Consider the following 24,083-nt stretch of genomic DNA (forward strand, 5'->3'; position numbering starts at 1 on the left):
CTTGTGCCAGCCCCAGCTGTTTGTCCTGGTCAGGTGTAAAGCAGAGATGCAGGATTTCAGAGCAGGCAGGGCAGTGCTTGTCTCCTCTCCCCACAGCGTGCCTCAGCTCAGCACCTGGAGTGGCTGAAGACAGTGAAGGAGAGCCATGGCTCCGTGGAGCTGTCCTCGCTGTCCCTGGCAGCTGCCATCAACAGCAGAGGGGTCTACGTGCTCAGGGCTCCAGCTGATGGCCAGAAGGTGAGGTCACAGCCCCCACTGCCCCTCCTGCCTGGGGGCTGCTGCCCAGCACTGCCCTGCCCCGGGCAGAGCCCCAGGCACCCTGACAGTCTCTCTCTGGCAGGTGTCCTTGGACAGTGTCCTGCACTTCACCCTCCCGGGCAGCTCGGGGGACGCCAAGGCCTCCTGGAAGTACTCACTGGCAGAGCTCCGTGAGCTGCAGAACAAACTGATGCTCATGTCAGCCAAGGGAGAGCAAGGCCTGGAGGTGGAGAGGTTCTCTGAGGTCAGATTCCAGATCCAGGGGGTTACTGATGTTGGGGCCAGGGCTGGATTTTCCCATGAGTGTAAGCTTTTCAGGCTGTGGTTGACAGTGGAGCTGCTGGGGGTGGTGGTCACAGGCACATGGGTGTTCCTGCCTTTGGTTCCTTGTTAAGGTGGACCTAAGCTGGAGGTTTCCTGGGGATGCTGCTGTTAAAAAGTCAGTCTGTGACTGCTGTACAAGGCCTGACACACCTTGGGATCAAAGACTTTCTCTTCATTGAATGTCTTTCCAGTGGTCTCATGGCTGAAATTTTAAGTCAGCTTCTCTCTCCTCTGTCCTCACACAGGTCTTTTCCAATGTCCAGAGACTTGCCCAGGCCTTTATAGACCTTTACTCAGCTGGGAACATGCTCTTCCACTCCTGGCTTGCCCAGGTGTACTGCTCACCCCACAGAGAATCCTGTGTTGTTATAGACTTCTCCCTGGGCCCCATCCCAGTGCTGGAAGGGCAAGGGGATGTGGCAGCTGTGCTCCCAGCCCTCTGCAAGACCATGGAGCGTTTCCTGGAGAGCTGGAAGAGCTTCATGAACACGAAGCGATTGGAGCATTTCTACCTGAACTACTACAGCGCGGAGCAGCTGGTGTACCTGTGCCAGGAGCTGGGCCAGGGCAGCCCCAGCCAGGCTGCCCTCATGATGCTCTCCTTCCTCAACCACAGCTGCACCGAGCAGGATGTCCTTGCAGCCCTGCTGAGCCAGGGCCCCCCCAGCTCAGAGAAGGCTGTTTCTGACTTCCAAGTGCTGCTGGATGGGGAGAAGGACCTGAGTGCCCGGCTGGAGTGCATCTGGGAGTGCTACATGAGCAACATGGGCTCCTTCCTCCCCAACTGCCTGGACATCGACACGCTGGGCGTGTGGCTGCAGAGCCTGGCCAGCAGGGGTGGGCACCGTGTCACCAGGAACTTCCCTCAGGACCTGCTCTGTGTGGGCCAGCCCAACCTCATCACCTGCCCTCGCTCTGAGGTGCTGAGCTCCGCCCTGGCCATTTACATGAACAGCCCCGAGCAGCCCCTGCCCACCTTCGATGAGGTGCTGCTGTGCACGCCCCGCACCAGCGCCGAGCAGGTGGGGCTGTTCCTGCGCCGCTGCCTCATTCCCTGCCACGGGGGGGACAAGATTTACACCATGCTCTACGCAGATGAGCTGAGCTACGAGGTCAGCTGCAGGGCAGAGGAGCTGTTCCAGCACCTGCAGTGCTACAGCAGCTCCTACAGGCTCATCATCCTGTGCAACTGTGAGCGGGAGAACAGCTACCTGCCCTCTGCCTTCAGCCACTGCAAGGTGCACATGATTCCCCAGAGGTCACGGGCAGACATCCAGCAGTACCTGCAGCTCCACTTCCGAGTGCCTCAGCCCTCCAGCTCAGCTGCAGCTGTGTTCAAGGAGCACATGTGTGTTGGGATTGTGTCCTCCAAGAGAGCTGGCATGGGTAAGGCAGCGTGTGCAGAGTGGGCTCTGCTGGGAGTTCAGAACCACAGTGGGGCTCACCTTGCTGGGTTTTGTGTCCAGCTTTAAGTATCTTGGTCAAAAAGAGCAGTTCAGACTGGTCAGTGCAACGAGGTGGAAGCTGGAAGTTACCTTGTCCCCTGGTTTGACTTTAGAAACAAGCACAATCTATTCAAGTCCTAATGAAGAGTAAAGCTTCTCTCAGGCAGTGGAAAGAAAATAAACCATATGGGTAACAAGAGCAATGTGTTGGATTCCAGGCTCCAGCTACTCAAACCAGATTTAGACTTCCTTCTTCCTCTTAGGAAGCTTCGGGTATTTTAGGGCATGGGGTACTCAAACATTTTATTTCCTTCTGTCTATTATGGTCCTAATGTGATATATCTGGTGTTGATGGCTTTAATGCTTGTGATGTTTTTTGTAACAGGGAAATCTCTGTATGTGAGGAGGCTGCATGAGAGACTGCAAGAAGAGCAGCCTGACTGTACAGAACTTCTGAAAACCATCAGACTGATTGAACCAGAAGTGGATGAAGATAAAGTGCTGAAGTCTCTCCTGCCTTTTCTGAAGAGAGAGCACCAGACAAAGCCCATGATATTCCATTTTGATATCACCTCCTCAGTGAGTACATCCCTCCTACAGCTGCCTTCTCCTACAGGTGCTGTGTGGACCCTTGCAGGAGCTTTCCTTAAAGCTCTTGTTTCTCAATTAGCCATTTCCCTAGCATGTGTTTTCTAATTATTGTGTAAGTAATACACAAATACCATCAAGGTGGTTGAATTCTGAAACAGTTGCCCAGAGAAGCTTGGAGACATTAAAAGCCTGACTGAAGTGGCCCTGGGCAGCCTGTTCTAGCTGGGCCTGCTTTGAGCAGAGAGCCTTCCCACCCTCAGCTGTTCTGTGATTCTGTGAAGTTGTGGTGGGTAAATAAAGTGCCTTGGTATCTCTTCTTGTGATAGGTGCAGCGTGGAATTCCAGAGTTTCTCTTCAAGCTGTTGGTTTTGCAGTACCTGACAGATAATAATGGCAACATGTGGCTACGGCAGAAGTGTCACCTGTACATCATTGAAATCCTGGAGGTGTCCCCAGTGCCAAAGAAATCAGCCAGACCTGTATGTACCAGCAGTGCTCCTTTGCTCTGTCACTTTGCACGTGTTTGTACATAGCTGTGGTGAGTTGTAGAGACTGTAACTGTAACCACAGCACAGTTCTGTGTTTCTGTGCTGTATCCCATAACAAACTGGTGTCCCTGGTGTTGTACAAAGTGACATGAACACCAGACAGCAAATGAGGCCTGCCCAGTTTCCTTGGGTTGGTGATTTCTGAAGGCCTGTTAGTCCAAGCCTCACTGCCCCCACTGTAAGATTTATAGGAAACATAAAAATGCAAAATCTCATCTCCCTCATGTTAATTTGCATGTTTGAAAGTAGGGGAATATTTATATGCAGCTGTAAGAACAGAATGTAGAAGTGCCTGGAATGAATACCAACAGTTTCTTTGGCTTAGTTTTCTTTGAAGTAGCCCTGAGATGGAGCTGGAGGTGATGCCAGGCTCATGTTCCTGGAAGGAAAATATAGAAGGGAATAGGATTCATTTCTGCATTTTAAGCAGAGGAAGGGATGCACAGGGGAAAAGGCTGGCTCCTGTTCCTTGGGTGTGTGGTTTTAGGCAAGGAGACTGTTAAGGACAGATTAACCAAGCTGAGGAAGACTGAGGCTACAGCTCTGTGATGACCTTTTCTTTTCTTCTCTTTTTCTCTTCTCCAGATGTCAGTGAGCCAGAAGTACCACTTCTTGGATGTGTTCCCTAAAATAACATGCAAGTCTCCCAAAGAAGTGCTAGAAATGGAGACACTTGGGAACTCTTCTGGGGATGCTTTGGGCCTGGGCATGGACAAGGAGGAGTTCTGCAGTGAGGCTTTCCAGAGACCCTTCCAGTACCTGAAGAGGTTTGACCAGGGCTGTGACCTGGACACGTTCTGGTACGAGGAGCTGTCGGTGGAAGGCAGCCCTGCAGAGTGCCTGCAGCTCTTCCTGCTGCACTGCGGGGTCATGGATCCCTCCTGGGCAGAGCTCCGCAACTTCAGCTGCTTCCTCAACGTCCAGCTGAGGGACTGCGAGGCTTCTGTCTTCTGCAACCCTGACTTTGTCCAGGACACTTTGAGAGGTTTCAAGAACTTTGTGGTTGGCTTCATGATTTTAATGGCGCGGGATTTTGCCACGCCCTCGCTGAGCATTTCCGACCAGAGTTCAGGAAGACCTGCATCCTCTCACCTGGAGAACGTGGCCGAGGAAGATCTGCTTCCTTTCCGCATCAGGAAGAAGTGGGAGTCGGAGCCTCATCCCTATCTGTTTTTCAATGAGGATCGTGTGTCCATGACATTCATTGGCTTCCACTTCCAGCAGAGTGGGAGCAGCATCGACGCCATCAATCCTCTGAACGGCAGCGTCATCAAGAGGAACATCATGAGTCCCCAGCTGTACCAGGGCTTGGTGATGCAGAGGGTTCCCTTCAACGTGCCCTTTGACCAGCTGCCCCGCGGGGAGAAGCTCGAGAGGCTCTGCATGGTGCTGGGGCTTCGCTGGGTGTTTGATCCTGATGAGACGTACGAGCTCACCATGGACAACGTGCTGAAAATCCTGGCCATCGAGATGCGATTCCGCTGCAACATCCCGGTCGTCATCATGGGAGAAACGGGCTGTGGGAAGACCAGGCTGGTGAAGTTCCTGTGCCAGCTCCGTGGAAGCTTGCTAGAGGTGGAGAACATGAAGCTTGTCAAGGTTCACGGAGGCACCACTGCGGAGATGATCTACGCCAGGATCAGAGAAGCAGAAGCCCTGGCTAAATTCAACAAGGAGAAGCACGGCTTGGACACGGTGCTGTTCTTTGATGAAGCCAACACCACCGAGGCGGTGAGCAGCATCAAGGAGGTTCTGTGTGACCGCACGGTGCAGGGGCAGCCCCTGGCCGCTGGCTCCGGCCTGCGGATCATCGCAGCCTGCAACCCCTACCGCAAGCACACGGACAGGATGATCCAGCGCCTGGAGCTGGCGGGGCTGGGCTACCGCGTCAAGGCTGACGACACCAGGGAGAAGCTGGGCTCCATCCCGCTGCGGCAGCTCGTGTACCGCGTGCACGCGCTGCCCCCCAGCATGATCCCGCTGGTCTGGGACTTCGGGCAGCTCAACGACCGCGCTGAGAAGATGTACATCCAGCAGATCGTGCAGCGCGTGGCACAGCAGCTGCCCATGGCCAGGGATGAGGTGAGCACGGTCACAGAGGTGCTCTTTGTCTCCCAGCAGTACATGAGGCAGAGAGATGATGAGTGCAGCTTCGTCAGCCTGCGGGACGTGGAGCGCTGCATGGAGGTGTTCAAGTGGTTTTATGGGCACAGGGAGCCGCTGCTGAGGGAGCTGGAGAAGTACCTGGCCGAGAAGAAACCTGCCAAGGGCAGCGGTGACAGGAACGCCGTCACCTGGGCCTTGGTGCTGGCAGTTGGGGTGTGCTACCACGCCTCCCTGGAAAGGAAGGAGCCGTACAGAACTGCCATCAGCCAGGTCCTCCCAAAGCCTTATGATACTCAGAAAAGGATCTTGGAAGAAATCTCCCTGATGCAGGACTTATTCCTGAGTGGGGTGCCACTCCGTGATACCATAGCAAGGAACTTGGCCTTGAAGGAAAATGTCTTCATGATGGTCATCTGTATTGAGCTGAAAATCCCTCTTTTTCTTGTTGGGAAGCCTGGGAGCTCCAAATCCCTGGCAAAAACCATCGTGGCTGATGCTATGCAGGGTCAAGCAGCTCATTCTGATCTGTTCAAGGAGCTGAAGCAGATACATCTTGTGTCTTTTCAGTGCAGCCCCCTCTCCACTCCAGAGGGAATCATAGGCACTTTCAAGCACTGTGCTCGATTCCAGGAAGGGAAGAACTTGGAGGAGTATGTCTCAGTGGTGGTTTTGGATGAGATTGGGCTGGCAGAAGACTCTCCCAAAATGCCCTTGAAGACTTTGCATCCACTTTTGGAGGACGGCTGCATAGATGATGTCCCTCTTCCTCACAAAAAGGTTGGCTTCATCGGGATTTCCAACTGGGCTTTGGACCCTGCCAAGATGAATCGAGGCATCTTTGTGTCTCGTGGGGACCCCAGCAGAGAGGAGCTGATCGAGAGCGCAAGGGGCATCTGCTGCTCGGCACGAGGGGCTCTGCAGAAGGTCGAGCATTATTTCCATCACTTTGCAGATGCATATGAAAACATTTGCAAGGCCCAAGACAGGGAGTTCTTCGGCCTGCGTGACTACTACAGCCTCATAAAGATGTTTTTTGCCTTAGCTAAGAGCTCCAAAAGCGAGCCCACGCCTCAGGACATCGCCGCAGTGGTTCTGCGTAACTTCGGTGGCAAAGATGATGTCAATGCCTTGGAAATATTCACTTCCAAGCTGCTGGAAGGAGGGGAGATCCGTGCTCATGATATCAGCAGGATAGAGCTGATCAGACAGAACATTTACAGCAGCGCTGAGGATGGGGACTGCAGGTACCTGCTTGTGCTGACTGAGAACTATGCAGCACTGCAGATCCTCCAGCAGGCTTTTTTCACTGGCCGACAGCAGCCAGAAATCATCTTCGGCTCCAGCTTTCCTAAGGACCAGGAATACACCCAGATATGCAGGAACATCAACCGAGTGAAGGTCTGCATGGAAACTGGCCAGATGGTCGTGCTGCTCAACCTGCAGAACCTCTACGAGAGCCTCTACGATGCCCTCAACCAGTACTACGTGTACCTGGCCGGGCAGAAGTACGTGGACCTGGGGCTGGGCACCCACCGCGTCAAGTGCCGCGTGCACCCCAAGTTCCGCCTGATCGTCATCGAGGAGAAGGACGTGGTGTACAGGCACTTCCCCATCCCGCTCATCAACCGCCTGGAGAAGCACTACCTGGACATCAGCACGGTGCTGGAGGCGGGGCAGCGGGCGGCGGTGCAGGAGCTGCAGCGCTGGGTGCAGGAGTTCACGGCGGTCGGCGCGGAGGAGCACTTCCTCGGGCAGCAGCACTACAGCCCCGCCGACGTGTTCGTGGGCTACCACGGCAACGCCTGCGCCTCGCTGGTGCTGCAGGGCACGCAGCGCCTGCGCCCCCACTGCGCCCCCGCCCAGCTCCTGCCCCGGGTCACCCACTGGGCGCAGCTGGCCCTGCTCAACTGTGCCACCCCCGACGCCGTCATCCGCCTGTGCAGCTGCCCCGGGGTGTTCATGGCCCACGCCCTGGCGCACACCTACTTCAGGCAGCAGCAGCACACGTCCTTCGCCGACTTCCTGCGCGCCCAGGTGTGCGCGGGGGCCGCGCCCCAGGTGACCTTCACCGAGGTGAGTCTGGGGTGCCCCCAAAGCCCCTGAGCCGGGCTCAGCTCTGGGTGCGGCGTGGCAATGCCTGTGTGCACCACAGATGGGTCTGTGCTGCATCACTGCCCCTCTGTGCCCAGGTCACCACCTTCTCACGGCTGCTCACCAGTGCTGACGTTCCCTGCCTGGAGAGGGAGGTGCAGGGCAGGGCACAAAGGCCCCAGATCCTGTTCCTGCAGCAGTTTGACACTGAGTACTCCTTCCTGAAGGGCATCCGGTGAGTCTGGGCCTGTTCTCCTGCCTGGAATACACTGCAGTGTGTGGAAGGTGTGTGGGCAGAGCATTTGGAGGAGCACAGATGGACAAGGGAGGCTGTGCAGCCAGTGGGCTGCCTCAGGACAAGCCTTATCAGCTCCATCACATGAGGTGGGGTTTGGTGTTTTTCTCTCTCCTGCAACAGCCAAAGCTAATGTGGAGTGACTGTGACTGTGAGTTCTGTGGTCTTTAATGTTTGATCTTTACAATTAGTGACTTCTGTTAAATCTCTTTTCACTCTTCAGGGATTTCCTGGATGCTACTTCAGGAAATAAAGTCCTCATTATTCAGACAGACTTTGAAGATGGCTCTCAGGATGCCCAGCTCATTGCCTCAGCCAAGTGAGTTGGGTGTGGAGTGGTTCAGTTCTGCCTGGCCACTCCTCACTGTGTTTGGTTATTGGTGCTGTTTGGGGATCTCACACTCAGGAATGTGCAATCCTTTATTTTGCAGCAGAATGAATCTAAATGCACTGACTGCATTTCAAATAATAATCCATAACCCAAGTCAGAATAAGCTAAATTGGGTGAAATAAGCAGATAATCCCCTTTTGAAGTGTGAATTCTGGCCTCTGGCTGCAGAAGTCCTGAAGAGCTGAGGGTCATGAGATAATTCAGGGCACAGCTGGGAGGGAGGAGTGGGAGTCATCTGTGTCTGTTGTGGGAGAGGAAATGTGTCCTCCTGAGGAAAGACCCATGCCATGAACCTCTGTCTGCTTTGCTCTGCCAACAGCATTTCCTCTTTGCTGCAGGTACACTGTGGTTAATGAGATCAACAAGGTGGACCTGGGGGAAGCCTCTGTCTTTGTTTACTTTATCATGAAACTTTCCCGGGTGGAAGGAGGAACATCCTACGTGGGATTCCAGGGAGGTGGGTGTGCCCATCCATCCCTCCTCACTCTTCAGCTGCCTTCAGGCAATCGTTTCTCTTGCTCCCTGCTCCTGTAAAGGCTGAAAACATGGACTCAGTGTGTCCTGGGGGTTGTCAGAGCTGCTTCCCTGTCCCACAGGACTGCCCAGGGGATTGGTACCTGGCAGTCCTGGCTGGGGAGCAGCACACAGCCACAGGGGTGGCAGTGGTTCCTTGCTCTCTGCCTGCAGGGCTGTGGCAGTCGGTGCACATCGACGACCTCCGCAGGTCCAGGGACATGATCTCTGACTTGACAGCCCTGCAGAGCCTCACCATCAGCCAGGTGTTCTCTGAGGATCCAGCTGCAAGCACAGGTGAGCTGTGTGCTGGGGACAGGGGGAGCTGTGCTCCCAGATTGTGCTACAGGAGCTGATGCCTGCCACAATGGATCTGATGACTTTCCCTGCTCAGCACTTGGTTCTGGGGGGTCCCACATGGCTCTCAAGTTGTATTTAATTCATTGCTACAACTTTAGGTCACCAAGAAAGTTAATTTGGTGTTTTTCCCTTTTGTTTTTGACAAAAATGTGGCATTTGCACTGCTCAGAAGCCTGAGTTCTCTGTCCCAGCACAGGAGGCAGCAGATACTGCATGGCAGAGAGCACTGACAAGGATCTTTCTTTCCCCTCAGCTTTTTCATGCTCTTTCCTTTCACCACACTGCCTGACAGGAGTCAGGGAGAGCTTAAGGCATTAGCTCAGTGTCACATTTCTTCCAGTTCTTGCTGCATGAAGCCTGACAGCCCAAGCAGCTGTGGCTGTGTTTGAGAGGTGAATCTCAGCTACTCATGCAGGTGCTCATGGATCTCTGACAGATGTTCTGCTGCTCTGGGATGCAGTTGCTAAAATAAACTCTCATGTGACAGATGCAGGAGTGCACTGCTGCTTTCTAATACAAATTCTACACCTTAGCTGCAGCTCTGCCTGCCAATGGAGAAGCACAGGAGGAAGAGATGGAGGTTGAAACACCAGAGCCAGGAGCAGAGCACCATGAGGTCAGTTCAGAATACGTTGTTTGCCTCTCAGCTGTCACTGTGGCTCTCTGCTCTGTCATCCATGGGTGCAAGCCACCTTTTGTGTCCCCTTCCCCTGAAACCTATCAGCAGTATTTGCATCATGGGTGTTACTGATCAGACACAAGTTCCTCCTCCCCACTGCCCAGTCAAAATCAGCATCACTAAAGGAACAAACCATTCTAAGGACTCCATAATTCCTTAGTCATTTCATTCTTCTGATTTTTTAAAAATCAACTTCAAGAGTTTCTGTTGCCTTTCTCCCCTGGGGTTGGGAGCTGTGGTCCTGAGCCTCACTGCAGCTGTGTGCTCAGAGCTGGAGCTGGAGCTGCAGCCACAGTCACAGTGCCCTGTGTGCCCCTGGCAGCCTCAGCTGGACATGCCCAGCACCAGGCACATGTAGCATGGGCAGATTTTTCCTTGGTCACATTGATTATTTCCACTTCTTTCCTCAAAGTGCTGAATCTTTCCCCTGCAGGACTCTTAACTCAGCACAAATACTGTGCCACAGGCCAGTCTGAGAGATCCATGGGAGCTGCATCCTGTTCTTGACAGCAAAAGAGCTGAGAATTGCAGCCTGGGATGAGGGAGGCTGGGAGCCAGGCAGAGGGAGCTCTGTGAACCTTTGAAGGGAGTGTGCTGGGGCCAGGAGGTCACTCCAGGGGCATGCTGTGATGTCCTGGGCAGGGTGAGATCCTGGACACCACTGTGCTGCTGAGGACCTGTGTGCAGAGTGCTGTGGGGATGCTGCGGGACCAGAACGAGGACCTGAGCCGGAGCAGGAGGAGGATCGAGATCCTGCTGGGCTTTTTCTCCAGAGAGGATGAGCTGAAAGGTGTGTGCTGCAGGGAGTGCCCCAGGCATCTGGGGGCCACCAAAACATGTCAGTCAGGTCACTGGGGATCCAAAGGTCCTTGCTGTGGTGCAGACAAGGGGCATCTCCCAAGAATGTGTGTCCGTGCTCCTGGGTGTTGGTGGGTGTAGGGCTTTTCTGCTCTTTTTCTCTGGCTGTTTTTTTCCCCACTTGGCCAATTATTGAAACAACTGTCAAATGCTGTGCTTGGTGGGATATTTAGGTCCAAGCTAATAGAAGAGGAGACACAACTTCCCTGTTGTTTTTTAGCCTCTTTCCTGAAGATAACCAAGGCTCGTCTCTCCAGCCTGTTGAAGAAGCAAGAAGAAAATTCCCTTCACCCAAAAAACTGGGTGCTTCGGGAGGCTTCCAACCTCAGTGCTCTGCAGGAGGCAGGTACCTTCAGGTGAGGACAGCAGCCCTGCCTTGTGACCTGCAGCCTCCCAGGAAGAGTCTGCAAGTGGCACCTGTGCAGCACAGACAGCAGCTTTGTGTGGTCTGAACACTTACTATGTCAGTCTCCAGTCTGTGCTGGAAACTCTCTGAAGGCAGTTTTAGCCCCTCTGGGGAGGGGTGAATTAGAGCTGAAGGGGCTGTGCTGGGACAGGAATGCACAAGTGCTTGAGTGGGATTACAGGTGAGCCAGGAGTGAGAGAAGTGCAGGGGTTTTGTTGGTGGTATTTTTTCCCATAAAGGCAGCATTAGGATTCTGTCATGTGCACATGTCAGCAGTTATTCAGGACAGGCACCTCCTGTTTTGCTGATGTTGCTGCTCACATTCCCTCTGGGTTTCTCCATCTCTTTCTCCCCAAAGGCACACCCTGTGGAAGCGAGTGCAGAAGGTGGTCACTCCCCTCCTGGCCCTCCTGATCACTGTCATAGACAGGAATGGCAATCTGGAGCTGCTGGCCAGGCCAGGAGCAAAGTGGGTGACAGACCTGTGGATGTTCATCTTCAGTGACACCAAATTCCTGAGTGTTCCTCCTGGTGTGGGGAAGAACAGGTGAGGAGCAGCAGGAGGGCTGGGTTGGGCTGGGCTGGCAGCACTGGGAGCAGCCCAGCAGCACTGGGAGCAGCACTGGGAGCAGCCCAACAGCTCTGGGAGCAGCACTGGGAGCAGCCCAGCAGCACTGGGAGCAGCACTGGGAGCAGCCCAGCAGCACTGGGAGCAGCCCAGCAGCACTGGGAGCAGCTCTGGGAGCAGCCCAACAGCTCTGGGAGCAGCACTGGGAGCAGCCCAACAGCTCTGGGAGCAGCACTGGGAGCAGCCCAACAGCTCTGGGAGCAGCACTGGGAGCAGCCCAGCAGCACTGGGAGCAGCACTGGGAGCAGCCCAGCAGCACTGGGAGCAGCTCTGGGAGCAGCCCAACAGCTCTGGGAGCAGCACTGGGAGCAGCCCAGCAGCACTGGGAGCAGCACTGGGAGCAGCCCAGCAGCACTGGGAGCAGCACTGGGAGCAGCCCAGCAGCACTGGGAGCAGCCCAGCAGCACTGGGAGCAGCCCAGCCCTGGCTCTAACCCCCTGAGGCAGAGGCCTGGTGTTTATTGGCTGCTCTGTGAGGGCAGCAGGGCACTGCTCACAGTTCAGTCTGCTCTCCCTGCCTGGCCCCAAGTGCTCCTGGGCTTTTCTCCCTGGCCTTGGCATGTTCCCCTCCTTGCCCAGCACAGCTGCCCAGCTCCACAGCTGCCAGGCTGTATCAGAGTCCTGCAGTTCCCTCCCCTTCTCTCTCCCCTCCTAGGGCTCAGCTGCTTCCTGCAGCCTCTTGCCTCTGTTCTCTGCACTGTGCTTCCCTGACAAAGCCAGGTGTGTTAATGACCTTTTATCCCCCAGCTCTCAGCCAGAGATAATCCTGGTGCAGAACAACAAGATGGTATCTGCTGATGCTGGGAATGAGATGCCCTTCAGCTGGAGGATAAAGGAGTACCTGGAAGAGATGTGGTTGGAGGCTCAATACATCCAAAACACTGAAGGTGAGGGCCTGGCTTCAGCATCCACTGCCCTTTGAGCTCTGGAGTCACCTTCAGTCCCTCTGTGCTCCTGTGAGCCAGCAGAGTTCTGTGCAGGCAGCTTTTTCTTTGTGCTTCTCACCATTCATCTTCCTCACCTATTCTGTGCCCTTGCACTCAAAATGCTGTGGAGCAGCCAAGAGTTAATGACAAGGTTGAGATTCCAGAAATAAGACACTGGTGCTGGGCTGACAAGGCCTGGCCTGAGTCCCTCCTCAGTGCCCTGGATGAGGGGAGTGCTGGATGCATCAGTGATTAATGAGGTGTCAGTGTCTCTAGGATAGATGCTGTGTCAAAGCCAGCTTCCTCCCAATATCCAGCTTTTCTCTGCATCCTCATTTTCCAGGCCACGCTGAGAAGTTTGTGGAATACTTCCAGAAAACTGCCCTGGGAAAATTCATCTCTGCTCTGACTGAGGGAGAAAGGCAGATGCTCTTCCAGTGCTACATCACAGACTTTATTGTCTTGACCATTGAGGTGTCCTCCCAGGAGGAGCTGCAGGTCAGTGTCTGGGCAGGGGCTGGAAACCCTTTGGATGGGGAGAAGAGTGTGATGCCTGTGAATGTGTCCTGAGTCAGCCCTGCCTTGGGGAAAGTGCCCCTCTGAGCCAGCCCAACAGCAGGGGAACCCCAGGGCAGACTGCTGGACACTGAGTGCCTGCTGGGGTTACTCAGAAAGGCAGCACCTGTATAAATTAACACATTTAAGGCTTTGTAGGGAAGTGATTCTCATCTTTCAGAGAATTTTGCCAGGATTTCCAGTGCAAATTATAGAAGTACTTTGTCACCTCTGGTTTTCTGTTTCCCACCCCTGCAGTGTCTGCAGGTAGCCTTCATGTCCTGTGTTGAGGAGTGGGTGGCAAAGTCCCCCTGGAGAGAGGAGCTGGTGCCTGCCCTGCCGTGGGTCCACCTGGCCCACAGCCAGTTCAAGAGCCGCCTGCAGAACTTCTCCAGGATCCTGGCTGTGCACCCCCGTGTGACTGGCTACCTCCTGCACCAGCCAGCATGCACAACTGCCTGCTCAGAGATGGTAAATGCATTCACTGTGTGCTCCTCAGCCTGCCAGGGAGCTCTGTCTGCACTCAGCTGCTGTTCTGTCTCCTTTGGATTTCAGTGACAGCAGGTGGGAAGCACAGCCTCAGGTTCCTCAGAATTGGGAATGATCTGCTGTGTTGTCCTGCTACAAACAGGTTTTAAATAGCTTGCTCTGCTTTTGCAGTAATTAACAGGACATGCTAATGAGCCAAGCCACAAACATAAGAATTGCAGAGCTTAAGACAATCAAGTAGAACATTATTCAGTAGAACACTTGTTGTAGCAAACCAGACTGAGAGCCCAAGGTCCATAGCTCTGAGATGCAGCTGTTGAGGAAGCCTTGGCCCTGTGTGTGTGCAGGTTGTGGACGTGGTGGCTGCTGTGGTGTGTGCAGAGGAGCTGGAGAAGCAGGTGCAGACAGCCCCCCCTGAGCTCTGGCTGCAGAGGGTGAAGAACCTCCACATGCCCATTGAGTTCCTGTGCCAGGAGGAGGGTGCCCAGCGCCGGGGGAGCCGGTGCCATCAGCTGCTCAGGGAGCTCAGGTGGGCACCAAGCTCTGCTCACAGCCCTGCTCCTTGCCTGCTGCTTCACTGGGGCATTGCAGCAGCCTGAAGCTGTTCTGGTGCTGCTTTTCCCAGGCTTTGCAAACCTTTCCAGGTTCCTGCTGGGCTCAATTACATACCAAGCAGCAAGAACCACATTTTTTTCCCCTCATCTCCTGCAGATTCTCTCTAAATCTGGCAGTATCATCTGGTGCATTCCATCTGGGTTCAGGGGTTATTTAAAACTCTCCTCAGGTTCCTGTTAACCAGCAGTGTCTCCCCACTTCATCCTCTGTGCATAAGGACTCAAGAGATGGGGGATTTCACTGCATCTTGTGTTTTGGAGGAAAGCCCAGAGCACTACACCAGTTTCTCACAGACCTTGTTTAGTTTATTAGAAGTGAAGAAAGTGCAGCTAACTGTGATTGGTATTTTAAAAAATTTTTGACATAGAAATTAGAAGTGTGAGAAGGTGTGTGCATGGTGCTGGTCCTGCTGCTCTGCTGCCTCCAGGCCAGGCCCCTGCACCATGAGCCCCCTGGGTAAAGTGCTGGAACATGTTCTGCCCTTGGCAAAAACCCCTCTGGAAAGCCAAACAAGTGAGAAGTGCAGGAACGCTGTGGAGGGGAGCAGGAGCAGCAGTGGGGTCTGTGGCTGCCCTGGCTGCCCTCCTGCTCTCAGCTGCCCTGTTTGGTGCCATGCTGCTGTCCCCAGAGCCTGCTGGAGCCGTGTGTTTGCCATGGCACTCTTTGTGGAGCACGTCCTGTTTGGGATCCGCGCCGTGATGCCAGAGTTCGAGGACTTGGTGAGAAAATACACTTTGCTTCTTGCCAAGGTGAGCAAAGCTGTGATTTCACCTCTTCCCTCTTCTGCTGGTCATGGGAGTTCTGGTCTCAGGTGTTGTAGCTGAGTCACTGGGCTCTGTCCTTTCCCTCTGCAGTGTTTCCAGCACCATTCAGACATGAAGTCTCATCCAACCTTTGCTGCAGTGATGACAGTGCTGTGCCAGTGCAAGAACGAGGTCAGCAGCAGGCTCTACAGGTACTGACACTGGCACAGGCTGCAGGGGCCAGCAGGGACAGCACACTTCTGGCTCTGCTGCATGGGGTGTGGTGGCAGGCAAAGGAAGAGCAGTGCCTCTGTTTGGTTCTGCACCCTGAGCTGAGCAGTGAGCCAGTCTTGCATTGCCTGCTCTTGGTCCACCTGCAGCTGAACATCTTGGTCAAGGTTTTTGGGGAGGCAGCATGGAAGCAGTTGTGTTCATTGCTGTTTCTGGATTGCAGGCATGGTCTGGAGCCGTGTCCCATCTGCCTGGGAGAGCCAAAGGATCCCGTCTGCCTGCCCTGCAACCACGTGTTCTGCCACAAGTGCATCAGCCAGTGGCTGGTGCCAGCACAGATGCACTGTCCCTACTGCAGGGTTGCTGTGGAGGATGTGGAGTTAACTGTCTCTGAGGAGCTCAGGTACTGCAGCCACCCTCTCCAAGGTGGGAGCGTTGGGTGGGGAGGCTTTGTGAGGAAATTCTTAGCTCTGAGCAGAGTGGGGGTGAGCTATGCTTCATCCCTCTGGAACTGGACAGGTCCTTTCAAAAAAAGGAGAAAGCTGCCTTGGCCTCTGTAAAACCATGCAAGTCATAGAATGGTTTGGGTTGGAAGGGACCTTAAGGATCATCTCGTTGAGGAGGTGGAGCTGTATCTCTCTTTGGTGGCTTTTGCCTGTGTGTGGTTGATTCCTCCATGGTTTAGAGGTTCTGTGTTGCTTCTGCCCTTCCCAGAGCTGCCATAGCAAAGAACGCCCTGTTCCGGCAGAGGTGCAACAATTTCTTCATCGATGCAGTCACCACCATGTGCTTCAGGGACAACGAGCCCCCTGAGGCAGAGGTGATCCACAGCCTCCTCAATCTGCTCTTTGTCCACAGGAGCCTCGAGAAAGACTCAGGTGAGTTCCCTGACACACTCAGTCTTACAGAGCTGGATCTGTCACCCCCTGCTCTCACCTGCCAAAGCCCTCCTTCCCTTGTCTCCACAGATCACCCTGCTGTCTACACTAAATTCCTGTCCCCCTTTAATGATGAGGTGGATGAAACTCCCATCATCCGCTCTGTGATGCTGAAGCTGCTCCTGAAGTACAGGTGAGCACATTCAGCTGAGGGAGGTCAGGCCAGGGCCAGGCCCAGCTCTGTTCCTCATCAAACCCATCTGATTGTTCTCCTCACCTCCATGAGTTTCTCTGGATTTGAATCCTTTGCATCAGTCATGCAGCTTGGCTGGCTTGCATGGAGCTCATGGTGCAGTGTGAGCAGCCTGTGCAAGGTTTACCTGGCTGTCCCTCACTAACCCTGTGCTGAGGGTGGATGCTGGGTGCTGCAAGCTGGCTGAGTAGTTGCTCTGATCTAGGTCAGCAAAGCAAAACTCCTTTAGTCAGGACTGATCCTGTGTCTGCTCCCAGAGCCCTCCCAGCCTCCCTTTGCAGGCAGGGCACAAAAGCCCTGTCTCAGGTGTGACCAGCTCCTGAATGAGATCCCTCTTGCCCTGGAAGTGCTCATTGAGCACTGCTGATGGCCAAAGCCCAGCTCAGGCTGTGAAGCCAAATTTCACCTGCAGAAAATGGCACGGTGGCTTTTCCATCTCACAGCTGGATCCAGAGTGACCCCAGCTGTCCCAGTCTGGGGCCATCTCTGGGAGCTGTGCTGTGGTTTTGAGCAGGGCAGACCTGTCAGTATGGCTGCTGTGTAAGGGGGTGTCTCTCTCTCCTGTAGCTTCAATGAAGTGAAAGATGATGTGCAGCGTTACCTGTCCCAGGTGGAGCACAACGAGCTCCTAGAGAAAAATGACAAAAAAGAGCTCTACTTGCTTTTTGTCAACTGCTTGGAGGTAAGAGCTGGGCCGTGAAACTGTTGCAGTTTCATGAGTAAAAAAAGTCAAGAACAGAAATTCTGCAATTTCTGTGTGTTTCTAGAAAGCCCAAAAGGAGTTGATATCAAATCACCTGGTCAGAACTTGCTCTCAGGAATGAGCCTTGCTTTTCAAGGAAAGGCTTGTGTGTCTTCAGGGTTACAAAAATTCTTTCCCTTGGACTGGGTGTTAAAACTCAAACTCCAGCACAGGAGTGCAACAAGCAGGGCCTTTCTTATGGCAGTAGCCCACTGCTGAACTGCCTTCTTGTCTCCATGGACACTTAAATTGCTGTGCACAACTTAAATTATTGTGCCTTTCCTCTCCTTGCATAACTTTCAGGGCTTTGGTCAACTTAAAACAAATTTGACAGCAGGGGAGAGGTTCATTACTTATAGTTTTGTTTTTTTAAGTGACTTTGTGGTTAAAATCACCATTTGTGTTCTTGCTAAGGGACAGACAGGTAGAGCTTGGCATCTTGGAACATGGAATGTGTGTTATTCACAGCCTGCTCATGCTCTTGCTCAGCTCCAAGCTTGGGGAATGTGGGACAGCTGGGGCACATCCTAAAAATGGTGTTTGGTGACATGGCAGAGGTTTAGGATGGGGGGTGGAGGGTGCAGGGATGGTTTGGAGGGTGCAGGGATGGTTTGGAGGGTGCAGGGATGGTTTGGAGGGGCAGGGATGGTTTGGAGGGGCAGGGATGGTTTGGAGGGGCAGGGATGGTTTGCTGTGCTCATGGCAGGGATGGTTTGGAGGGTGCAGGGATGGTTTGGAGGGTGCAGGGATGGTTTGGAGGGTGCAGGGATGGTTTGCTGTGCTCATGGCAGGGATGGTTTGGAGGGGCAGGGATGGTTTGGAGGGGCAGGGATGGTTTGGAGGGGCAGGGATGGTTTGCTGTGCTCATGGCAGGGATGGTTTGGAGGGTGCAGGGATGGTTTGGAGGTGCAGGGATGGTTTTTTGTGCTCATGGCAGGGATGGTTTGGAGGGTGCAGGGATGGTTTGGAGGGTGCAGGGATGGTTTGGAGGGGCAGGGATGGTTTTTTGTGCTCATGGCAGGGATGGTTTGGAGGGTGCAGGGATGGTTTGGAGGGGCAGGGATGGTTTGGAGGGGCAGGGATGGTTTGCTGTGCTCATGGCAGGGATGGTTTGGAGGGTGCAGGGATGGTTTGGAGGGTGCAGGGATGGTTTGGAGGGTGCAGGGATGGTTTGCTGTGCTCATGGCAGGGATGGTTTGGAGGGGCAGGGATGGTTTGGAGGGGCAGGGATGGTTTGGAGGGGCAGGGATGGTTTGCTGTGCTCATGGCAGGGATGGTTTGGAGGGTGCAGGGATGGTTTGGAGGTGCAGGGATGGTTTTTTGTGCTCATGGCAGGGATGGTTTGGAGGGTGCAGGGATGGTTTGGAGGGTGCAGGGATGGTTTGGAGGGGCAGGGATGGTTTGGAGGTGCAGGGATGGTTTGCTGTGCTCATGGCAGGGATGGTTTGGAGGGTCAGGGATGGTTTGCTGTGCTCATGGCAGGGATGGTTTGGAGGGTCAGGGATGGTTTGCTGTGCTCATGGCAGGTGGCTGCCCTGGGGACCCAGGGGTGGCTGAGTGAGGTGGCTCTGCCACTCACCAGTGTTCTGGCTTTTCTCTAGGATTCCATGTGTGAAAAGTCAGAGGACAGCCTGGGACATGGGCATGGAAACCTGGCTGAGGACAGAGCCTTTCCAGAGAGCTACCTGCCAGGCAGCAGAGAGCCCTCAGTGGAGTACCTGCAGGCCGTGGCCCAGGTGCGCCTGGGCCTGAGCAGGGCTGCAGAGCTGATCTTCCACCTGCAGCAGCACCCCCGTGAGTCTGATGGTTCTGCTGGCTGCAGGGCAGGTGGGCTGGACACACTCAGTGCCCTGTGCTCTGCTAGGACCTGTTGTGGTGCATGGCCCAGGCAGGAGCAGCAGCTCCCTTTGTCCTTGGGGGTGTCAGTCTGTCTGTCCCCTGTGTTACAAGTGCTCTCTAACTGGTAGCAAGGCTGTGCTGGTGACCCCAGTGTAGTTACATGGCAGTTACACCTGTGGAAGGAGATTTATTTTATCCTCCTGATGCTAACAATGAGATCTATTTAGAGCCCACTAAATTGAACTTTAAAGTATAGATGCTGCTTCAGAGGCAGGACTGCTGTAAGGGTTATTGTTTTATATGAATGAGGGCTCTGCACAGCTAGAAGGGATTAAGAGTTTATATTGACGAGTTTGTATCTTCTCTGTGAAAGCAATGAATCATTGTCTGAAATCTGGCTGAGGAAATGCTCCAGACAGCACAGAGGAAGGGAGGGCTCTGAAGTTTTTCTGTGTAATTACACAGTACTAATAAAGGCACTTGATACTACAGCTGGGGCAGACAGAGAAGTTTTGCAGGGTGGGATGTGCTTTTGCCTCTTTGTTTTAATCTGTTTTTTCCCCCTTCAGAGCCAGAGCAGATGAAGGAGAAGCAGCATTACCTGAAGAGGGTGGAGAGGTTCTGCAGCCTGGCCAGGAACGACTGGCACCGTGTGTACCTGGTCAGGAGGATTGCCAGCCAGCACGGCTTGGAGTTTGCTCAGAAGCTGGTCACAGAGCCACGCTTCAGCTGGGTGTTCCCAGCAGAAATTCTGCAACAGGTAGAGAAGAGGCATCTCCTAGTGATGGTTGTGGTCTCTTTGCCTTCACTTGGTGCTGCTTTGGGGTGCTCCTGCTGTTGTGTGGCCCTTGGGGGACAGGCCAGAGGGGCAGAGGCTGGGAGTGCCTTGTCCTGGCTCTCTGGTGAAGGGAGTCTCTCCTGGCAGCACCTGTGGGTGCCCACGTGTGCTGCTGGTGCTCTGGGGAGGCTGAAGTGCCCCAGTGCTTGGGAGGAGGAGGAGATGGTGCCTCCTGCAGCTGGGTTATTGTCCCCAGTGCTCTGCAGGCTGTTCCCTTGCAGGTGCAGCACAGCCAGTCCCAGCAGATGGACAGGTACCTGGTGTGTGGGGAGCGGTACCGGGCCCTGCGCGACGCCGTGGGACGGGCCATGATGGAGGGCACGGCCCAGGGGCTGCTGGAGGCCCAGCAGGTACAGCCCAGTGCTCCTCAGCCCCCCTGTGTCCCTGTGGGCAGTGTCTGTCCCCAGGGAGGCTCCTGGGGGCCTTTGCTGGCAGCTCACTGGGGTTTGTGCCCAAGCACGTTTTCTTTACTTTCCCACCTGCACATCCCATCACTGTGGCTGGGGCAGCTCTGGCCTTTCCCCTGCCACATCCTTGCTTCTTCCCCAGGCCCCCAGCAACCCCCCAGCTCTGGAATCTGCCCACCTGCTCCTGGCCATCTTCCGAGAGGTCACTGCCCTGTACGGTGCTGGGGATCCCAGCCTGCATCCCAAGCAGCAGGTAGGACACTCCCCTTGGCAGCCTGTGACAGACCTGCCTCCTGGGCAAGGGTGGAGGGGATCTCATCAGAGGGGCAGGAGCTTTTGTTCCTGTGCCCAGCCAGGGTGATGGCCTGAGCTGAGCAGGCTGGGAGGTTTTTGGAGCAGGGTAACCCACTGTGGGAAGCAGCTGCCAGTGCTCTTTGCTTCAGTGGGCAGTATCCTGATGGCTTTAACTCTTTCAAATCTGTGCTTTCAGCAAATAAAGGTGATGACTGAGTTCATCCAGAGCTGCCAAGTGCTGAATTCCCCCGAGCTGCAGCTCCTTGCAGTTGCCCTGGTGAGGAACACCGTGCCCAGGCTGGCTGTGGAGCCCTGGGGCTGCAGCCAGCAGGGAGCCCTGGTGGAGATGGCTGTGCACATGGCTGCTGTGCTGCTCTGTGGGCACAGCCCTGTCCTGCAGCCCCTCAGGAACCTGGCCTGCCAGCCACACAGCATGCAGGTGAGGACACAGAGCTCACAGCACTGCAGCACATCCCTGGAGCTGGTCTGTGTCTGCTGGATCCTCTGCTGGACCTTCCTCAACAGCAGTGCTCCACCTCACTGAGCTGGGAAACACTGCAGGGTGATGATTGCAGTGCTGTTGGGGTTAATTAGCACAACACCAAGCTCTGGCCTGGTGTCTTTTCAAGGCACCTCTCCATCCTGAGCAGTATGAAGCAAAGGCTGAGAGCAGCTGGCAGCTCCCACTGTCCCTGCCCAGAGAGCACTGGCTCCTCGGTCAGGGGCAGGGAGCTGCTGCTCCTGGCTACCCAAGGTGCCAGGGAACACCCTGGTATGCACCAGGGTGCATCAGCAATGCAGTGCAGGGTGTCTGGAGGCTGCACATGCAAGTCTTAGCAATGCTGACAGCTCTAAGAGTGGCTTTTCAAAGGTGAACTTGAAAATCTGCATCTGTGCCACCTGCCTGACTTCTGCTCTCAGATGTCTCTTGTTCCCCAGTGTGAACAGAGCACCAGGGAGTGGCTGCTGCAGGACAGAGCTGGTTCACAGATCCAGTTGTGACTGTTTTCCCCTTTTCCTTTCCCTCCTCAGCTCTCCTTTCTGCCTACAATGCCTGAGGACGTGGTGGCTCAGGCGAGGACCTGGGAGGGAGTGGGTAATCTGCAGTGGTATGGTGAGTGCTGCTGGCTGGCTGGGGAAGGGATTCCTTGGGTTTGGAGAATGAAACTGTTCCAAATGTCAGGACAAACACACTCCTCAGCACGAGTTCTCTGTAGTGTAAATCCAGATTTGGAGTGACAGTTTGTGTACATGATACACCAAAGGACACCCAGTCCTGTTTACTGTTCAGTCTGCAGCTGTTGACAGGTGTGAGAGGAGAACTCTGCCACTTTTCTGGCCAGCTTTGTCTCTGCTTCCCACAGCTGGACCTTCCTGCAGCTGGAATGGGGGTGGGAGCATTCCTGCCTTTGGCAGCAGAATCTGTCAGGCTTTGATTCCTTGTTTCTCAAGGAGAAGCAGCTCTGAAAAATTCCTTGGCTTCTTGCTTGGGCCTGTCAGTCCTTTGGGCTTTGGGCTAGTCAGGGCTTTTGGTTAGATCTTGAAGCATAGTCCTTGCTCCAGGATGATAGTCCTTAGGAAATGGAATAACAGGAGGTGTAGAATTCTGTCTTAGAATACTGTCCTGTTTGTTTCTCTCTTCACAGTGTGTCCCAATGGCCACCCCTGCACTGTGGGAGAGGTAAGAATTTGGCACTGATGGGTATTTAAGCAGACAAAGTTTTCAACAATAAGCTGTTTAATTTTGTTTACTGGCTTTAATGTTCTGATGCTCAGAGTTCCACTTCTAAACTCGGTATTATTGATAATTCTGTCATTGTAATGTAAAATTTAGAATATCCCTAGCATTATACCGTGGATTGGGAAACATGAGGGTTTGAATTAACCACTTCCAGCTTGGATTTTTGTTTCATTCCCTTTCTCTGCTGGAGGAGCTGTTGCTCTGGAACTCAGTGTTCTCCTGTTGCTTTTCCCAGTGTGGGCTGCCCATGGAAACCAGCCGCTGTCCTGACTGCCACATCCCCATTGGAGGCATCAACCACAAACCCCTGCAGGGTTTCCTGCACTCCAGGTGTGCTTTGCTTCAGTGCCTTAGCAGCCCTAAATGATGTAGGGCTTGCCTGTGGTGCCTTCCAAGGCCAGAGGTAACAACCATGTCATGCTGCTCTCTGGAAGGTGGAAGGAAGGGATGTCCAAGCAAGAGTAATCAGGCTGCAAAACCAAAGAAATTTGTTTTTCTGTGCCCTGTGGCACTTTGAATTGGCAGCTTTTATGACATTCAAAGACATTGTGGGTCAAAAAGGCATTGCTGGGTGTCAGAGATGTCTTGTGTGAGTTTTGTCAAGGCAAAAAAAGCCCCATATATGCCCTTTCCTGCAGGAGTCAAGAAGACAGGACTCAGACTGGCCACATCCTTGGGGATGTTGAGCACAGAAGGACACTGGGGATGTCTGACCGGGGCGTGCCCCCCGTGGTCTTTGTGCTGCTGCGACTGCTCACTCACCTGGCAATGCTGCTGGGAGCCTCCAGAGACCCTCAGGTACCCTCCAAAAACACTTCCAAGTGCTCACACAAAATGTAGGGAAACCTTTGTACACTGCTGGTCCTTTTCATCCTATTGCCAAGTCACCAGGGCAGTCTGCCAGGATGCAAACCCAAATTCCCTCTCTCCTTGCCCAGGAGGGATTTTGGTTAATTCCTGCACTTCCACCCAGCCCTGCCCTGATGGGCCCAGGAATCCCACAGGGGGGGTGCCTGGCAGGACTGAGCTCTGTGTGCCTTGTGCTTCCCTGGATGTTTTTTGTGCTCAACTCTTGCCTTTGTTGTCTTTAGTCCCTGGGAGGGATGATGAAGCCGGCCGTGCATGATGTGGTGAGCTTCCTGCAGCAGCACATTCAGGAGGACTTGGCACAGCTGATCAGGATTTTGGGGAAGAGTGTGGATGACACAATCAACATCGTGCATCTTGTGCTCAGCAGCCTCCTGCAGCAGCAGCCAGGCCAGTGTAAGAAAAGCCACCTGCCCTGTCACACCTGGGGCTGTGTTTGAGGGGCTGTGGCCATGCAGCCACTTTGCTCATAAACCCCTTCCAACAGCAGCAGCTGAGCTGAAAACAGAGTTTGAAGCTTGTTTCTTACTGTAGGGAGGGAAGAATTTTTGGGTGTTTGCAAGCTTTGGTGCAGTCAATAACTGTGAAAATGAATTATTGACAAAATAACCACATGACAGATGGGCAGCTTGCTGCTCTCCCAGCTCAGCAGCTCGTGCTGTGTGCAATCCCTGTTCTGTGCTGCCTCTCAATGACTCCCAGAAGTTCTCTGGGTGGAGGGATGGCACAGTGGGGTTCATGGTGGGATCTGGAGTCACTGTGGCACAAAGGCATTTCTGTGTAAATAGCCCAGACTTGGAGTGTGGGACAGCACCCATCAGCATTCCAAGCTTCAGTCTGTCATTGATAATTGAACAACCTGTTCAATATTTCTGGGGTTATGAAGGAGTTGTACAAATGGCCCCAGCACTCACATGAATGACTGGCTGAAGCTCCTGGAAACCTGGATCAGTGTGTGATGTTTGGGTGTCACTCTCCAGCTGAGTCAAGATACTCAGTTAATTTCTAGGTCCTGTGAATCTGTGCTTTCTTTTCACTGAAATATTGCAGATGTAAGTTTAAATATTTCTGTTGCAGGGCTGGTGCAGTTTGATGGTGTTCTCTCCACCAAGGAGAAGAGAAACAAATGGGAACAAATTGTTGCAAACACAATTATTGTTCCTGAACTGAAGG

General features: G+C 54.0%; 1 protein-coding gene across 1 annotated transcript in view; it reads left to right on the top strand.

The window, feature by feature from the left end:
* RNF213 (ring finger protein 213) overlaps nt 1-24,083 on the top strand; it is a 45,083-nt gene that overhangs the window by 15,742 nt on the left and 5,258 nt on the right. The window contains exons 22-56 of the mRNA XM_056505689.1: nt 97-237; nt 341-502; nt 828-1,968; nt 2,413-2,606; nt 2,945-3,097; nt 3,752-7,345; nt 7,462-7,598; nt 7,882-7,977; nt 8,388-8,506; nt 8,737-8,859; nt 9,456-9,538; nt 10,244-10,391; nt 10,680-10,815; nt 11,224-11,412; nt 12,240-12,379; nt 12,762-12,916; nt 13,232-13,444; nt 13,810-13,991; nt 14,706-14,826; nt 14,932-15,032; nt 15,275-15,454; nt 15,766-15,929; nt 16,020-16,122; nt 16,750-16,864; nt 18,526-18,718; nt 19,333-19,523; nt 19,823-19,951; nt 20,151-20,261; nt 20,499-20,741; nt 21,335-21,416; nt 21,949-21,983; nt 22,279-22,373; nt 22,682-22,841; nt 23,135-23,306; nt 23,988-24,082. Coding sequence (XP_056361664.1) covers nt 97-237; nt 341-502; nt 828-1,968; nt 2,413-2,606; nt 2,945-3,097; nt 3,752-7,345; nt 7,462-7,598; nt 7,882-7,977; nt 8,388-8,506; nt 8,737-8,859; nt 9,456-9,538; nt 10,244-10,391; nt 10,680-10,815; nt 11,224-11,412; nt 12,240-12,379; nt 12,762-12,916; nt 13,232-13,444; nt 13,810-13,991; nt 14,706-14,826; nt 14,932-15,032; nt 15,275-15,454; nt 15,766-15,929; nt 16,020-16,122; nt 16,750-16,864; nt 18,526-18,718; nt 19,333-19,523; nt 19,823-19,951; nt 20,151-20,261; nt 20,499-20,741; nt 21,335-21,416; nt 21,949-21,983; nt 22,279-22,373; nt 22,682-22,841; nt 23,135-23,306; nt 23,988-24,082 — 9,396 coding nt within the window. The remainder of the gene's footprint in view (nt 1-96; nt 238-340; nt 503-827; nt 1,969-2,412; nt 2,607-2,944; nt 3,098-3,751; nt 7,346-7,461; nt 7,599-7,881; nt 7,978-8,387; nt 8,507-8,736; nt 8,860-9,455; nt 9,539-10,243; nt 10,392-10,679; nt 10,816-11,223; nt 11,413-12,239; nt 12,380-12,761; nt 12,917-13,231; nt 13,445-13,809; nt 13,992-14,705; nt 14,827-14,931; nt 15,033-15,274; nt 15,455-15,765; nt 15,930-16,019; nt 16,123-16,749; nt 16,865-18,525; nt 18,719-19,332; nt 19,524-19,822; nt 19,952-20,150; nt 20,262-20,498; nt 20,742-21,334; nt 21,417-21,948; nt 21,984-22,278; nt 22,374-22,681; nt 22,842-23,134; nt 23,307-23,987; nt 24,083) is intronic.

The sequence above is a fragment of the Oenanthe melanoleuca genome, chromosome 18 (genome assembly GCF_029582105.1).
Source record: "Oenanthe melanoleuca isolate GR-GAL-2019-014 chromosome 18, OMel1.0, whole genome shotgun sequence".
NCBI lineage: Eukaryota > Metazoa > Chordata > Aves > Passeriformes > Muscicapidae > Oenanthe > Oenanthe melanoleuca.